We start from the raw sequence: 18,913 nt of genomic DNA on the forward strand, positions 1-18,913 counted from the left end.
ATTCATGAATGTGTTCATATTAGATATTCATCCTATTCCTTGAAAATTGATTTTTTTTTTATGATTTTCCAGATCAATGAATTGTATCCTTGCCTATACAACTAATAACAATGAAAAATGTAACATTTTCCTCGTTTCCACTAGGGGTATCTTTGCTCTATAATTTAACAAACATCTGTAAAATGGTAAAAATGTCAAGGTAGGACTATAAGAATGTATATAATGTCTTACCACATTCATGAATATATCCTCAATTGGCCGTGGGATCAAAACATGTTTTCATTGATTTACATTGAGCTTTATGTGTGTATGTGAATTTCAGTGTATGTGGTTGGATACACACACGGGCACACACTGACATATTTGTATATTATTATATATTTTTTTATTCATGTGGCCTGCAGTGGCGATATCGCACAGGTGTATTCCCACAGGCTCTGAAAACAACAGTCATCAAGCCATATCTAACTTACCATTTTTTAGCAAAATCATTGAAAAAGCTGTTTATCAACAACTAAATAACTACTTCAATCACTGGATGTGCCAAAATTGTCTTCAATTGACCAATGAGAAAACTGAAGTAATGGTCTTTTGTGCAAGGGATGAACAATTAAAAGTCGGTGCACAGCTGTTATGTTAGAAAGCACACACCAAGGCAGAAATCTTGGTGTAGTCAGACTCGGCCTTGAATTTCTAAAACCACATTAAATGTGATACTGAACTAACTGACTAAGGTGTAAATGTGAGATGCATTTTTGACGGATAGATGCTTTTGGACTGATTATATATATTTTAATACAAATACCATTTAAGGTATTATTTTAAGCATTTGTATGACTTGGATTTATTCTATACATTTGCATAGCAATTAAATGACTTGCTTGTAGATGTATGAAATCAATGCTTGTTAAAAACAACAGTCATCAACAGTCCTCAAGTCACTTCTAAGAAAAGAACAATGTAGATACATCAATCATGAAAAATTATAGGCCCATATCTAACTTACCATTTATAAGCAAAATCATTGAAAAAGCTGTTTAGCAACAGCTAAATAACTACCACTTACTTCTTAGCAATGAGTACATGTACATATCGCTGACACAACCTGCGCATTTAATGACATCGTTTACAGGAAGTGCGTCATTATTGTGCATCTAGGACCCCCGAGCCGATCTGGCAGCCGAACACATCTGGTACTCACACCGGCGCACAGTGTTGCAAACAGACGTGCATGCAGAGGATGTTGCTTGATGTAATTCACCATGGTATCTACCTGTTGCAGTATGTCTGATGGGTGCATTCAGTTCTTTAGATGCAAGTTGTTCACGGTGAATCATGCAATGATTCCATATTGCAGATGGGGCCAACTGGGTGATAAGCGTCCGCAAACCATTTCGCCGTTCTGCAATGTCTCAGCAATGCTATGCGGCTTCATATTCCTAGCAATGAGAGCTCACCTCAAGAGATGCTTTCAGGGCCCGTTCACTAGCAGTCACAGCCTTTTTGAAATACACTTGCTGCTTATTCAGCTCGGCAAATTTATTTTCGAAAAAAAAAAAAATCGGCTTGGTTTGCCGACATGCTTTGTGTGTTGTTTCAAAGTGTCTTTTGAGTTTGTTACTCTCGGCAGACAGGACCTTGCTACACAGCAGACATTTCGGCTTCTCCTCATTGCTTTCTATCACACTGGTAAATCCATACTGAATGAAACTTTGGTCGTATGTTCTGTCTCTTTGGTGTCTGTGCCACAGTTCCTCTTGAAACTGTCTTTGGAGGGACAGGGCCAGGCGGGCGAATAAATCTTTCCATTTTGTTTTATACTCTCTGACTGCAAGTTTGTGTTTACATTTTACAGGTTTGAGTGGGTCATTTAATGTAACTGTGCAGTCACGTGATCGTGGCATTGAAAGATGCGCCAGCTCAGATATTTGCTGCATTTTCTTTGAACTAGATTTATATTCGAGAAAATGAAAGTGTAGAAGACAGTTATGTGCGATTATTTGTAGTGTTTTATTTAAAAAAGAATAGTGTGTGTGTGTGTGTGTGTGTGTGTGTGTGTGTGTGTGTGTGTGTGTGTGTGTGTGTGTGTGTGTGTGTGTGTGTGTGTGTGTGTGTGTGTGTTTATAAATCAATCCTTTTTTTAAATCAATTACTCGACATTTCAGGCGACCCCATTTAAATTCCAGGTGACCCCAAGGTTGAAATCGGTATAGAAAGTGCACCAGCATGAAGTGTGTCAAATTTCTAAATTTGAAAAATCATATGCGTGTGCCAGGCATTACCGTGAACACCCGATTGGTTCTATTCAGGAATTAGGCCAGCCGTCATCTCTCTGGGGAAAAGCAGACGACAATCCTTCCTCCCGCGTAATAGTGTGTATGTATGATTTACCGGGTAGGGTAAACTCCATGCCATTGCTAAGTGCTATGAAGGCGTTTCTTTCACCATGTCATGGCAGCTGCTTACAGAGCAGTTGTTGACATGATTGGACCCTCTTCATCAAAGATTAAGGGGGGTACTCTGTATTGTATAGTGAATGCTATGTTGAAGCTGATCTCTCCAGCAGTGCCAGCTCAAATATTTATTTGCTTTACTACTTGCTTACATTGGGCAAGGCAATTGAGATGCAAAGAGCAGTATGTGTAAACCATGCACAATTATGGGTATTGATGAAGGGGCATAGGCTTAAGTGTTAGTAGAATTCTCAAACTTTTCTTTGCCCCAACTGACGTGTCTTTGTTTTTAGTTCCTAGACTTCCCTGGAAGGGTCACGGCCTGCAACTGTTGTTCTTTTCTCTTTCCCGGGAAGAACCACATGGAGTCTTTTTCCTGGTAGAAAGGGTGTTTAAAGGATAACTTGGGGTTTTCTCAACCTGGGCCCTATTTTTCCCATCAGTTTGGGTCCAAGCGCCTAATGCGGACCAACAGTTTTTAAAATGGGTCCAGGGTTGAGCGCCCTTCAATGTACGTTTCTCTAAGTGTACTTGTTATTGGCAATGAGGGGCTCAGAATGCTATAAGGGATTAACAACATTTTTCTTTTGGGATACAGAGAAAAAAACTTTTTGTTTTCTTTAACTTTCTTTTGCCCGGTCTGTTTGTTGTTCGTGTCTTACCGAGTTTTGCTGAAGGAGAAGTTTCACTCTCAAATCATGCGTGTTGGGGGAGTTGTTGTTTCAGGGAATGATGCTATTGTCATGACAATCTCAACCCTCCTTCACCCAAATCTTTTAGATAACACTAAGCTACGCTTTCTGTAGTGCAACACCACAAACTCCTGACGGCATTCCATTCTCAGACTCCATCGTTCTCTTCCTAAAATAACTAATCTCACGGGTTTTCAGAGCGAAACTTCCCCTTGATCAATAATGATCAATATTTAGTGATCATTAATCTCGATGGCAGACAGCAGTGCAACAAGCCAATGTTTTCATGCACCGATGTACTTGAATGTAGGTTTCTTTTGATCACATAACTGTGCCGTTGTATGGCAACACCTTAAGTTTTGATACCAACTTCCTCCGAGAGTTATAGCCTATTTTAGTTATCGAACAGGGAAACTACCTAATTCATGAATGCCTCCCAAGCATGGATGAATTCCTGAATGCTTCACATGAACAAGAGGCACACTATTTAATCTTGTATCTATCCTGAAAAGGTAATCGATCAGATCAATACTTGCCAGTATTGGCTGATACGTGCCAGTATCGGCCGATACTCTTAATGCAGGAACCACCAGCAGTTGATTCATCATCCTCCTACACCCAATGACATGTTTGCTACCAACTATCTTTACTTCAAATTATCAGCAACACATTCTCAAACCAATGATGATGGACGGCAATACAACTAACATCAAATGGATTTTTGGGGCAGAAGGCTTAATAAAGATTTAAGCTTTGATTTATGAAGAAAAGGAGATGTATCCATATAAGAAAGTGGAAATGGCTTGAAATGAAGTCTGGTTCAACATTGATATATTGGTAAACATTATGCATGAATGAGATTAAGCTTGGTAATGTGTTTATTATTGAGGCCCATTCTGGTTTTGGTGCTAGGCCGTGGAAATATGGTCTCATCTTTGTTGTGGAAGTAAAATGCTGATAACAAAGTACCTTGCTTAAACGTTTCTTGAAATTGGCATCACCTCAGAGCAGACATGTACTCACACAATGTGTGTGAAAGCACATGTTTATTTTAAGAGCAGCAGAGGAGAGGGGTGTTGGCGTAGTGGTAGAAAACATTGTACTTGTATCCTCTGTGGGTGTCTATCTCTACCCTCCTGGGCTCTTTGGGTGTCTGGAGAATGTAAATGTGTCAGGGGGATGACTTCCTACTTCCAGCTTACTACACTCTGCTGTTGTAGGCTCACGGTTTCTAAGTGTGTTCGCTGACATAAACTAGCATGTTGGATAGACATTTCAAAGTATGACCATGGCCTTTCCTGCAGTGTTAATGGGGGATCTGGGGCCCTATACCAAGGAGGTCAATAGGAACATTATCAAAACGCAAACAAATGTTTCATGATTGTCAACATAATAAATCAACATAATTTATTTTTGCTATTGTCAGTACATTTGCTACATAGGTTCTTCTGAAATTTGATCTGGAATTGACTGGAAAGCCTTTTTTGTCAATGGCTTACATTTGTTTCTAGAAGTAATCTTATTTTAGCTTTTTTGATGTGTTTTCAGGAGCAGAGTAGCCCCTGGCCCAATAGTGGCTCTGTGACTGTACCCCTTCACCCGGGACCACGCTTGTGGCCACAGCGTCAATGAGGTAACACCAGCACCCAACCCCCCCTCGCTACCACCAACCTCTCCTTCCTCCCCGCTCCCACACACCCCTGTCGCCATGGGTCAGAAGATCTCGGGCAGCATCAAATCGGTGGATGTACGCGGGGAACCGTCTTACCGGCCTGTGCGCCGCGAGCTGCGGGGCCCGGACTTCTGCCGCCCCCCCAGGCTGGACCTGCTGCTGGATATGCCATCGGCCAGCGCCGACGCCCAGCTCCGGCATGCCTGGAACCCGGACGACCGCTCGCTCAACGTCTTCGTCAAGGAGGACGACAAGCAGACGTTCCACCGCCATCCCGTGGCCCAGAGCACGGACTGCATACGGGGTCGCGTGGGCTACACCCGCGGCCTGCACGTATGGAGGATCCACTGGCCCGCCCGGCAGCGGGGCACCCACGCTGTGGTGGGCGTGGGCACGGCCGAGGCCCCCCTACACTCGGTCGGCTACACGGCACTGGTGGGCGCTGACTCGGAGTCCTGGGGTTGGGACCTGGGGCGCAACAGACTCTACCACGACAGCAAAAACCGGCCGGCATCCACCTCGCCGCCAACCTACCCCTGCTTCCTGGAGGAGGACGAGTCGTTTGTGCTGCCGGACTCGTTGACGGTGATACTGGACATGGACGAGGGCACGCTGAGCTTCATGGTGGACGAACAGTACCTGGGTGTGGCCTACAGGGGCCTCAAGGGCAAGAGGCTGTACCCCATCGTCAGCGCCGTGTGGGGCCACTGCGAGGTGTCCATCCGCTACGTCAACGGGCTGGATCGTAAGTAAAACGCAACTCAAATGCACGCTTTCAGATTCGGTGGCCTTGTGTTGTTTGTTCTCTCAATAGAAGGGATGTGTTTGAAAGGATCATTTTTACTTATTTTTTTGGATCGCTGCTTTGTTTGTTTTGATAAGTTTCTGTACAGGGCTTTCTGTCTCCCAATTAAAAACCTCATTTCCCATTGATCATACGCCAGCAGCCATGGGATTAAATGCCAAAGCTTGACTTCATGAGGGTATATTTTCTTATCATTTCCTACTTGGCATTGTCAGTGCTCATCTCGTACATGCTCTGCCTAATATACCCTTGCTGTTTGGGAACTAAAACCTAAAAGCAATGAAAAAAGCAGATATTCAACCTTTTTAAAAGAAAATGACCTCGGGAAATGCAAATTTGATTAATTTAAGGTGTTTGGCACAACTGTTGATTAAGCATTGCCCACTATTGAGGTTAAGTATAGTTTAAGTATATGAACATGGTATACTGCCATTGAATGCCTCCTACATTGCTCTAATAATTTATTTGATCCTAACGGCCCTCGATTTGCAATAAAAACACCTCAGAACGTTGAATTTATGGAGAAACATATCAAATAAAATGGTCCCTGTGCTATGTGCACATGCGTCCTTCTCCAAACATTGTGACCGGTGCTATTGTTGTCCCTCCTCCCGCCCGGTGTATAGATGACTTCAGGGAGAAGGGCGAGTGTTTTTCACAACCTCCCAATGTAAGTACTGGCGAGAATGAGGATATGGATGGACTAGGGGAAGATTAGTAGGGTTTGAGAATCTAGCTCATGTATGTTGTACAGTGAAGGAAAGGGGAACATAGTGGATCAGAGTTATTGACTCAATCTTGCTCAATCTACTCTGTGCAGATCAAAAAAAAAAAAGGCAGTGTGAGGTGGTCTGCTGCGGTGTTTATTCACGGGGGAAACGGCTGAAAGAAGGCTCTCAGTCTTCTCCTGGCTGCTTTGCGCTCCTGTTTTTTTTGTTTTTGTTTTTGTTTTTGCTATGCCTTTTGTCTGCCGCACTCCTTGTTTCTCTCTCAGCCCATCACTCTCTCTATACAGTGATGCAGGCTTCTCAAAGCCTTCTGTCTCCATACAATCTCTCCCCTTTCGCATCTCTGCACAACTGTACCAGCGGGTAGGGGAATCACATTCACATCTCCAGCGTATAATGGTAACCATGTAATTTGATACAGTTTTTGCACACAATGACCCATAGAATAGCAAGAGCGTTCTACTGGTCATGCTGAAACACCATTGTCCATGGCTTCAAAGTGTGGGTGGTTGTGTGTTGATGTCCCAGGATACTTCTGAGCTCAGCATCTCGTCTCAGACGCAGACATAGACTGTGGATGCATCATATAGTGAAGGCGGGGTGTTCAATCATTGATACGTGCTTGTTTGAGGAATGCCTTTTCAACAGCGTTTTGTACATTATTATATAATGTACAAAACGCTTATGTACATTATTATTATTATTTATTTTTTTTTTTCGGCATCTGAAACTCATTTCAAGAAAAAAAAAGAGGCTGGCGATTGAATCCCGAGCTCATCTTTCCAATAAAACATCCATTGTGAAAGCTACTACTGTGAAATGATTCCTGATCCCAAAACTATGATTGTTGGAGTTACTTCCATGTAGGGAAGTAACTCCAAAGGCGAGGTGTGCCTAACTACTCCTGGAACTGGAGTTCTAGGAAACCTACCTTGAAAAGCTCTAGGAATTTTAAATGTATGATTATCCTAGTTTCCATGCTGGGGGCTGTTGAACCAGCAGTCAACCGACACACCAGACCTTGAAGACAAATATGGTACCATAATATGTACTTTCTTTGATGCAGCAGTTTAATTTCAGGAGTCTAACTCCCTGACCCCACTGTCGGTTTGTGAGATGCCCTGATGAATGGCCATTGGCTTATAATGTCATTAATCAAGTCTGTATTATGTAGAGTGTAGTTTGTCAGGGGTAGACGATCATGAAACAAATCCTACTCTGTTGGACTTTGTCCAGAATATCAATCCTACTAGCCACACGTGCTAACTTATTTCCCAAAAGAGGGGATTCTGTGTTTGTTTGTGTTGCTATGTAGATCACAGGTGACTACATGCTATAGATCTGTAGCTTAGTTCATCCTTGTTTTCACAGCTTGACTTAGTCTTGACAAGCATGCGTTATTTATTCCGCGGGAGAGCCTTTCATACGTGTCTACGTCGTTTTTTCCAAAGTAACCCAATTTCCCGCCACCGCCCCATTAGGTTTTGTGTGTCTCTATTGCGTATCTCTCCTCTCCCCATGCTGCATCCAGTCTACCCCCCCCCCCACATATGGTCTCTACACATCGTATTGTTATTAGTTGCCAAGGAAATAGAGGGTGTAGCGTGGTGTAGGAAAAAGGGACAGTAAAAGCGGAGGCAATTAACTGTTAAAGCCAGTAATTGTCAGGCTGCTGCCAGTCATGAAGATTAGATGTTTGATGTGTAGCTATCTCTTTGCATGCCCATTCATTTTAATGCATTTATCCAATTCAAACGACGACCTCAAATACCAGACGAGAGATAGGAAATTGGAGCACGGCTATCATGCAGCGGGCGCAGATCTCATGCACGGGAACTATTTGTCCCCATTGCCCGAGTTCCAGTGTGTCCGATTGCGTCTGCAGGTGCAAGCCAGGCTACTAAATAAATATTGAGACGCCTCCACCGTCAAGCTGGCCTCCTTTTTTTTTTTACGAGACTGGAAGCAGCAGTGAACCCCAGGGAGGCGCCTGCGGAGAGCGGTGCCCCAGTTGACTGCCGTACTCTCCTTCTCTATTGGCCTTACGCCCGCTCGCTCCCACCAGGAAACAGGAAGTTGGACATTGGAGAGGGGAGGAAAACGTGACCCCTGCGTCCGCTCGCTTCACCCGGCGATTGGATTCTGCTTCAAGTGGCCGATTGAATTTGGACACCGGCATTTCCAATTAGGAGAGGAGACTGATGGTTTGCCCTCCTCCTGTTCCCTCTGGTCACTCAGGCTGTTCTGTCCTCAGGCTGCCTGTTCCTTAATTAGTTTTTTTCCTCTTTTCCATATCTCCCTTTTTCTTTTTAACCCTTCAGACAAATATATCGTCTGCTCCCGCTAACACATCTGTGTCTGAGACTGTGCATACTATGCCTGTGGCGATAAGCAATAAATCAATTAATTGCGCGATAAATTAAAATGAGCGATAATTTTTTTTGCCAGCCGCAATAATTTGCATGCGCATAGTTGTCCGGTACCGGGCCGTGGCCCGGTACCGGTCCGCGGGACATTCCTAACCGGGCCGTAGGTTAGTAGGCTACGACATGACTAGAAAAATAAAAAATTACTTCGCAATACTGTCACTCTTTTACCTGCCATGAGTCTATATGCAGTTGTTAGATTGCACATAACATGTTTGCATTTTTGGCAAGGTCTTAACTTATTTTCTTAGGCATAACTGTCTGTCTGTCCCGTCCACAACAAGTATTGGCTTCAGCGGCTGCGCGCGCAGCCTAAGCTCACTTCACTTGCTCAGTTCAACAGTAGTGTCACACTATGAGCTCAACTCAACCTGACACTCCAGAGGGGAGAATAACGACTGTCTTTAAACTGGCAGATAAAGTTGCTGCATTTAAAGCCAAGCTTGATTTGTGGGGACGACGAGTGGACAGGGGAGTATTCGATATGTTCCAAACATTAGTGGGGATTTTAGGAGAGACTGAGGCAGGGCCCATTCTCTCGCAGCTGGTGCGCGATCACCTTGTTGCGCTTTCAAATTAATTTGAACGTTACTTCCCATCCTCCAAAGATCCACGGCGAACGAATGAGTGGAACCGCAACCCATTTGTCAATGTCCCGAATCACTTGTCAGTGCAGGAGGAAGATCAATGATCGAGATAGCTAATGATGGTGGTCTTAAAAGTGTGTTTGAGCAAACCTCTCTGGCGGGTTTTTGGATCAAAACCAAAGTGGAGTATCCCGAGATATCCGTAAAAGCGCTGAAAACGTTACTTCCATTTCCCCCCACGTACCTATGCAAGGCCGGGTTTTCGGCAATGACTGCAACTAAAACAAAATTGCACAATCGATTGGACATTTCAAACACGCTAAGGGTGTCACTGTCTTCCATCACCCCCAGATGGAACCTTCTTGTTGCAGGGGAAAAAGCACAGGGCTCCCACTGATTAAAATGAATTGTAGGCTATTCTGTGGCCTCACATACGCGTGTTAAGTTCCCTTACTGACATTTTGTGTTGTGCATGTTTACATTTGATAGATGTTACTTCAAGTTTAGTTCAATATATTTATGTTCATAGTTGTTCATTTTTCACTTGTTCAAGTTCACATTCTTTTTTTTTTTAAGAGTTTGTTACCTTCACTGTTCATAGATAACTGAAATTAGTTATTTTAAATAATTCATTGAATTTATTTTATTTATTTAGCGCTTTTCTAGACACTCAAAGACGCCTACAGTGAAGGGGGGGGGGGACCTCACTAACCACCACCAGTATGTAGCACCCATTTGGGTGATGCACGGCAGCCAATCGGCGCCAGAACGCTCACCACACACCAGCTTGAGGTGGAGAGTGAGGGATGAGGTGGAGAGAGAGGGAAAAGAACATTTAACACTACTATTGACCACATGTAAACCCTATGGACCACATGTAAACCCTATCGACCATATTTAAACACTATCGACCAAATTTAAACATGTAAACCCTATCGACCACATTTAAATGAATGCATGCACAACACTATATGAAAATATCAACAAATTGGCAAACTCCTGCTGATCGCTGCTGATCGACACTACGAATGCTGCTAATGAATAAATTGTAAAAAGACACACCATGTGAAGTTATTTTTCGTTTTGGCAAGTAGCCGTGTAATAAGCGGGATAATGTATAGAACGTCACCAGTCATTATTGAAGATATGCCCCGACAGGGCGAAGCAAGACACCTCCGCTGCGCGTCGGTGTCCTGTTCGCCCTGTCGGGGCTTATTTTCCCAATAATGACCGGCGTTCTATACATTATATATATTTATTTATATTATATTTATTTAGCAGAGTAGGCCTAAGTAACAAATGTCGGGTTGAAATCGGGCTCGGGCTCATAATTACAGGGCACAACGAGTAAACCCCCTCTCGAATTTTTTGCTAAAATAGACTGAGTCCATTTTATTTATTGTTTTAGGTTGTTTTGTTAATTTATTCTGGATATTTTAAATGTCTTCCAGCCGTCCAATTCCAGTGTTCTTTAAAAATAAAAGTTTATTGATCTTCGAAAGGGTATACTTACATTATTATGCCATTATCATTATATTAGTGGAAAAACTATAAGCGATATTATCGCTTATCGAAATAATTTCTGGGGCAATTAATCGCCCAGAAAAATTTGTTATCGTGACAGGCCTAGTGCATACATCACCTCAACTAGATTACGCAGCTCCTATGGCAGCCATATGCAAATCTCAAACCCCACCTGGTGTGAAGTGAACAACCTCCACCTTAGTCCCGGTACCTGGGCGTAGCCACAGTGGCGTGTGTTACTTTGAGTGAGTGAAGAACGGAGGGAGGACCCCTGTGAAACTGGGCCAACAGGGTGAACCTTTCAACGCCTTAATTAACTGCAGAACATAAATGGGGCGTCTCCATTTGTACAGATTTGTAGACGATGTGTGCGTTTGACGCAAGCAAGCCCACACCCACACGGACAGACGTTTGTGCACGTGACTTGTGGGCTTTGCGTGACAAGAGTGGAGGTTGTATTTGCATTGAAATATACTCCTTTAATAATTTACAAAGTAGACCACACATGAGATTCAGTGTCTCTTGAATGCATGTCTGCTCTTCTTCTCGGGCCTGTCTCATCCCCACCCCTGACTCTCCTCGCTCTATCTGCCTGTCCTGTGGGCTCCCTGTCGTGTATCACGCATCCAAAGGTCCCTAACCACCCCTACCCAGTGACGGGGTCCACTGCATCTTATCTTTAAGTATACCATCAACCTGTCAGAGTCTCTTCTCTGACCATTCGGAAAAAGACAAGGGGACAGCAGGGGGAGGGCTGGACTGTATGGACTGACAAACCACATGACTTCAGCTATTAGAGGCCGCGGGCTACAGGGAGGTTTAGAATCTAGGGCTGCCTTCTACTCCACTTAACCTTCGAGCTGATTAGCATGGATTCATTATTCATCTTGCCTGTTTGGTTGTATGTTCCTTTTTAGACTTGTGTCTAAAATGCCCGTTTTCATTTGATCAACAATGCACGCCAGACCTTGTAACGACGTACACCTTGTTCGACCCATTTCCTTCTGCTTAAGCTCTTTTAAAAGGGATAGCTTCAGATATTCTTGAATGGAGCCTGCCGTATTAAAGTGTAGATACAGACTAGGTACACCTGAGAAATTGATGCAATGTGATATTTGCATCAATTTATTTGCACCTAATTAAAAACGGTATGTTGTGCATTTTGTGACCCACATGATTTGTCTTATTGAGAGGGGAAGTATAGTTCCACTCTGTGTTTTCTTTCAGACTATTTTCAGACGGATCCCCAGAGAACAGCATCATACATATTGCATCTTACTGCCATTTCCCACAGAGGCTATTCTTAAAGGCTCACGAGCAGATATGCCACGCTGCAAATGCAAATCTTTCCCAGTCATTACCAAATAGTGTGGACAAATACATTGACAATTTTTTTTTTTATAAAGGCAATAAGATCCTAGCGCCCAACTAGGTAAAGCTGCAATGTAGATTGGATGAAAAGTGAGCAGAATACCACTCCCGAAATCACCAAATCACCTTGATTATTTCGGCCAGGCTGTTAAGCCAAGCGAGCTGTGCATTTCTTGAGACAACGGACAGACAATTCCCTGAGCATCCTCATCTAGTCTAGTCTACCTCTGCAGCATGCTCTGCGCCCTCTGTTGCTCAGGACCGGATGTTGCCCTCGGCAACCCTAGCTATGGAGGCCAGCCCGCGGCTGCCGGGATTGGCTGATTGTAGCGAGGCGCTAGCCTCCTCATTAGCTCTCTTGGCCCGTCAGTCTGGGATGTAGTCTCTGGCACCTTTTGAACCCATAGGTATATTTCAGGCCCATGTCGAGGCGGCTGCCTCAGCGGTGGTACAGGCACCTGTTTCTCAGCGCTAATGACATCTCAGAATGCAGACAAACGCTGCATGGAGTGTTGACTCATTAGGCCTCCGCTATGGCCACTGAAAAGTCCCAGCGTCTATGTAGATCATTGTGCGAGCTGTGGGTTTGTGGTTGCCTAGGCAATTTGCTGAAGAGATTATTATTGTTGTTGATGTTTATGTCGGATCTATATTAGTGTTTAGTGAATAGGGGAGAAGACTCGAGGGCCATGTACACCTGTTTAGATCCCACAGCAATACCACTTGGACGCACTCATCACACGCACATCTGCCGTGCGTAGTCACGTGACCTTGCACATAGGTGAGGAGTCGGTTCCCATAGTAACTGCCTGTGTGGTGGGCGCTGGTTGTGGGGAGGGAGGCATCGCTGTTGGTGACGTCAGGCTGATTGATGGGTGCTTTCAAGGCCGACGGAGTGCTCATTCCTCACCGGGGGGTTGAAGGATGTGGGCTCACTGCACCTCGTGTGGCACACGTGTAGATCCACGAGTGCCATGAAGCGTAATAAAGTACATCCTCTCTTACGCTGTCAGACGGTATGAATCATGACACGACAGCCCTCTGCAAACCCCAAAGCCAGGTGTTTCTCAACTTGTGACGAACCAGGATTTAGAGTATCGTCATTTAGCCAATACAGCCTAACGTCAGCCAACAAAGCCAACTCGTACTGCTTGATTTAAATGAATATCAGTCCAATTCTGGAAACTGGCTGCCCTGTGATTTTCAGTTTGCCTTCGGGACCTCTGGTCTTTTTGGACCCCTTGAGTAGGGAAAAAAATTTCATGTGATGTACTTGGTAAAATGTAAAAACTATTGAACCAAAGCCTCTTAAGGGGGAGTACTCTTCACTCTTCATGACAACACATTTCCCCTGTCGAGGCAAAAAGCATAGCCCAAGAGACAGGCCAGTGGTCGGACTACAAATCATTTCAGCAGTGCCTGGGATTCCTACATGTATACAGAATTGCACGCACAAGCAATATTCCAGTGCAGGCTATGGAGACTTGTTGCCGTGAGGAAGCATCGTGCTCACCTTCTTTACATCAAGGTCATCACTCTGGTCCCATTAATTGAATTGACTCACGTAAAATAATTGTATGTGGGATAAGGGGGGACAATGGCGAAAACAATGCTTTGTCTCTCACGCTGCGGTTTTATATTGGGTGAAAGTTTTGATGAACATGATTGGAATCCACTGCGATGGTTTCTGGGCACGGTGTGCTGTGGTCGGCAGTGTTTCATGTCTGAATTAGTTTTCCAGGGTCCTTAAAAAGTCTTAAATACAACTTTCTGTCGTATGTCTGGAATTTTCGAAAGGGAGGTATTACATTTGATATGGGACCGAGCGAGTGAAATGTCTCCATGCGGTTAGGTGTATATTTTTTAATCACAATTGTATAAGTGACCAACGTATCTTTTCTGTACGCTGCAACCAACGTTTTCAATGCGAACGCCATAACTTCCATCGCGTCGGTTCTCGCTTTGTGAACGAAGCGCTTGATCTCCTTTTGAAGGAACTCGCAGTAAAGATAGGCTCATATCGTGGTCCAAACCAATCAGAGACAGAGATGGGGCGGGTCTTTGCTTCAAATATCTATACTGAAATTTTTAAACGGTTTCAATAATCATTCTCTGCAGTATCGATACACAAATACCACTGCGCTTTCTCGCTATCTTCTCTCCGACAGCTAGTTAATAGACAGCGCAAACATAACTCCGCCTCCCCTCAACGCCTCATGCCCGCTGCACCGTCAGTCAAAGGACGTCAGAAGGCGTGGCTGACGGATGGGGGAGGTTTCCAGGGTCATCAGAGCCCGAGTAGTGTCACAGTGCTTAAATTTGCATACGTGATCTGATTGGATGACGGATCCGTCGCTGCCGAAAATGTTGAAAATTTTTCGGAGCCTTCGTCGCACGGATCCACAATGCATTGCGCGTCCGTCCCCATTCAAAGTCAATGGGGATCAGTCAACGGACGCACTTTTGAATTGTACGTCATGAGCGACTTGAGCGACCAAAGCGAACAGAAATATTCGCAGCGAAACTTTATTAGCTGTCGCTTCGTCCTCTTCGGCACTAGTCTCTATTGAGGTCGTAAGTACGCCCCCTCCGATAGAACCCCATGGGACCTCTGAGATCGTAAAACTATGAATGGGATCAATGGAGAGAAAGTAATTATTTTTTGGTCCCAGTCTTTATATGCCCTTTACACATATGTTTGTGGATTCGAATTATAATTTTTTATACAAAGAGAACCAAAAAAATTCACGAGGAAGTTTGATGTTAGGTTTTGTGTGAGGCCGCTTTGCACTACAGCCCCTCGCTGCTCTCGACGCGAATTATACGCCACCACCACTCTTGTACAGACATGGCGATCTCTTTGCTCCACTTCACCACTATTTTCCAAGGGGAGTATAACGGCATCGAAAGAGGTGAAAACCATTATAAATCGGGGCATGTGTTCTCATTGTGTTTTCTCTACAGCCTTTAACTGAACAATTGCACAATAAACGGTCAAACTCTCTTTATTTTTTTCTTATTTTTCTTATTTATGTGTAATCCAAGGCATTTGATTACTGGGATCAGAAAATAATACATTTCTAGCATACAATACATTGACTCCCATTAAAATTCTCCTCGCCCAGAGGTCCCATGAGGGGTCTACCGGAAGGGGCGTTTTTACGAGCTCTATGTGACGGTGTCCGCGACCGCTTTAGGTAGTCAAGTCAAGTCACTTTTATTTATATCGCACATTTAAAAACAACAGGAGTTGACCCAAAGCGCTTTACAATTGCAGAAATCAGGGTTGGGCAGGACAGTTGTTGAAAGGGGCCCAGGAATACACAGGTCTTGACTAAAAAAGGAAATGCATAAAATAAGTATAAAATAAGTAGAAAGAGAGCAATAAAAATAGTAAGAACAGGGTTAAGGGTTGTTAGAAGCAAGAGTGAAAAGGTATGTCTTTAAATTAGACTTAAAACTGGCAAGGGTGGTAGAAGACTTGATGTGGGGTGGAAGGGGATTCCAAAGGTTTGGGCCAGCAACAGAGAATGCCCGGTCACCTTTCGTTTTAAGACGTGTATGGGGGACAGATGGGAGCTGTTTTGTGGATGATCGGGTCGACCTTGAGGTGGAATGTGAGGAAAGCATTTCAGCAATATAAGGGGGGGCTGAGCCATTAAGAGCTTTAAAAACAAAGAGTAAAATCTTAAAATCAATTCTAAATTTGACAGGTAGCCAGTGCAGCTGAGCCAGGACTGGTGTGATGTGCTCTCTCTTTTTAGTGCCAGTGAGCATTCTGAATGCTAGAGGTAGAGAAAGAAAACGGCAGGAGTGCTGTTTAGAAATACTTTGGATTTGAGGCAAATTACCCAGGAAAGTCAAAAGACGCATGTAAACCCATATGCAAGAAAAAGGTTTTAGGTTTCATAACTGTGCACATGCACAGCAATAGCGATATTTTTCACGAAATTTGACATGCACAAACTATACATTATATGAAAGCTGAGCCTCCACTGATTCCAACAGTCCAAATCGTATCACTCTGACTAAAACTCGCAAATTACAATTCAAGAGCAAACTTTTTTTCTATAACAACCAAAAATGTTTTTTAATTGTTAATGTCTTACCTTTGTTGTCTTTGTCCTCAAAGTTGAGGACATGGAACCACCATAAACGGATAATCCATTTTCTGAGCCCAATTTCGCCACTAAACATGTTGTTTACAAACAATGAGAAGGGTTCTGAAGAAATAGGTAACTTGCCTTCATCAGAACACATGTTCTTCAGTCCTATCTGGTGGCCATATGGTGTTATGCGTGTTTGGCCTGATGTCATTCAATTATATTTGCCCTGGACTTTCAAAAGAGGGGTCAACTGTCAAAAATACTTTGAGACATGAACATGTACGGTCTCAGTTCAGTGAAGCACTTTAAACAGTAGCACTTTTATTTGGAAATGTTCATCTTGCTTAAAAGGTTTTGGTATGTTCAATTTCCTTTCAGTGTAGCACTTTAAACACTTTCTTTCTTTTGGTGTTCATTTTGAGGTGATTTGAAAGGGGGGAAGGATCGCCCTCTACATTAGGTCTAGGTCTTATAGTTTCAATTTCTCAAATGATACCGGCTGCGGTTGTTCAGCTGGTGCCGTTTATTGCTTATTTTTCTAAATGTTTCAAGGTGCTTGCTCCAGTAACTCAGTCTTCTCCTTGCTGCTACAGTGGCAACTGCAGGCCCAAAACACAAGAGCTGGTTTATCGAAGCACATTGCATGTTTGCATGTCTAACAGGTGACATTAATGCACCATGTTGTTCAACAAACGTGAGCATTCTTCTAAAAGTTAGTATGAAAGTTTTAATTTGCCTTATTTAACTTGTTTTGCCGTGGTACAGTCTTAATTTTTGAAAAGGTCTTAAAAGTCTTTAGTGTGTGTGTGTGTGTGTGTGTGTGTGTGTGTGTGTGTGTGATCTTGTTGAAGTCAAGCCGTTCGTGTATTGCAGCACCAGGGGGCTCTAGACGTCATCATATGACAAGTAAGTCATTCATGACAAATGTGTCATTGACTTTAACCTTCTCCCTATCTCTCTCTCTAGCGGAGCCCCTCCCCCTCATGGACCTATGCAGGCGAGTGGCCCGGCTAGCGCTGGGCAGGGAGCGCATCCATCACATCGACACACTCCCCCTGCCACAGACTCTCAAGAACTACCTCCAGTACCAGTGACCCTGCGAACAGACTCTGACCACATCAGGCGGAGGGGGCTGTGGGTCCTCCGAGAGGACCTTCTCACGGCCACCAGACACGGACTATGCTTAGGACAATGAGGAGCCGGTGGAGATGGTATCAGAGAAGGCCTACTGCTGCAAGGGCTTTTGTTTACATTGTAGGCGGGGTGGGTTTTTAGGATGTTTATAATCAAACTTTTAATAATTTCTTTATTTTTTCTGCTGACTGGACAGATTTAAGGAGTTGAGATTAAAGTGTGACGGGTAAGAGCAATGGAGAATATGGAAATCAGGCCAACAGACTCTAAAACTGTCAAAGAAAACATTTTAAGGACCGTTTTGATGAGCTTTTCTTGGGAGAGGGACAGCGTGTGGGCTGATGCGCGATGGGCCAGTCTCTAAATTTGTTCTGTACACACTCTGCCAAGGCTCCCCCAACACACACCCAATCAGTGTGTGCACACTTGGCTTCAACCGAAGCACGTTGGTATTTATAATATCCTATTTCGGGAGTTGTTTGCGTTCGATAACATCCAAACGACAAAGTAGAGTCGAAGAGGAACAGCTCTCTTGTATGCCATGTACCAAGTTCCACCCAAGCTTACGGGTGGTGCATCAATAGACGTCCATTACCAGAGATAGTCCGCGCTATCTCTGGTAGTTTGTGCCTGAGTCAGTGGCTCTCTCTCGGTGCATTTCAAGCATCCGTCCGTCACAGCGGTCGGAGGGCCTGTGGTGTCAAATGGACGGCTCTCCTTAGCGGGGTGAGATTGATCTGGGTCTGCCTTGATCGCTTATGTGCCTGACTATGAGATTCTTTGAATGAAGCACACACAAATGTTTTCAGATGGTTCTTTTCTCCATGTTTTTTATGCTTTGTTTATTCTTCCTTTCCTGCTTTTGGCTTTTATTTTTTTATCTTCTAATAAATTCTGGTCTAATTTTATGATCTTGTTTATTTTTCTTATTTGATTTATTTTTTGTTGAGATTTTAGATTTATCTGCAGAAAGCAAAGTGAGTCCCGGAATGCTCATGTGGGTCTTAGTCTGTGGAATGTGGTGCAATCAGCATCTGTTAAATGTGAATAAAAACAAAAGTCAACGTCTAGCTGTTTCTGTTTTAATCTAACGTGTGTTAATCTGTCCTACCATACCACGCATCCAAGACAAACTAAACAAAGCGCCATCTCACTGGCACTGATGCCAAAGCGGCTTTTTCCATTTTGGCATTTAGTCAAGCTTCCTAATAAAGTATTTGACAGAGCTAAGCTTGTTATGTGATCAAAGTTTGTAGGCAGGCGTTACTTTCCATTGCGCTGCAGACCTCCACCTATCCACCCCTACCCCCCCCCCCCCCCCCCCCATTTTTCCAGTGGACCAGTGTTGATCATATCGCCGTGCTCCATCTGCTTTCAGATGAATGAAAAATCAAGAAGTGTCTGTAATGGCAGCA

At 43.8% G+C, this 18,913-nt stretch overlaps 1 protein-coding gene across 1 annotated transcript in view; it reads left to right on the forward strand.

Annotated features, from left to right (window-relative positions):
• LOC115561663 (SPRY domain-containing SOCS box protein 4) overlaps positions 1-18,566 on the forward strand; it is a 42,870-nt gene extending 24,304 nt beyond the window's left edge. Inside the window, exons 3-4 of the mRNA XM_030381839.1 lie at positions 4,694-5,562; positions 17,331-18,566. Coding sequence (XP_030237699.1) covers positions 4,854-5,562; positions 17,331-17,458 — 837 coding nt within the window. The 5' untranslated portion in view covers positions 4,694-4,853 and the 3' untranslated portion in view covers positions 17,459-18,566. The remainder of the gene's footprint in view (positions 1-4,693; positions 5,563-17,330) is intronic.
• The last annotated feature ends 347 nt before the right edge of the window (positions 18,567-18,913 follow it).

This window comes from Gadus morhua, chromosome 16, assembly GCF_902167405.1.
Source record: "Gadus morhua chromosome 16, gadMor3.0, whole genome shotgun sequence".
Taxonomy (NCBI): Eukaryota; Metazoa; Chordata; class Actinopteri; order Gadiformes; family Gadidae; genus Gadus; species Gadus morhua.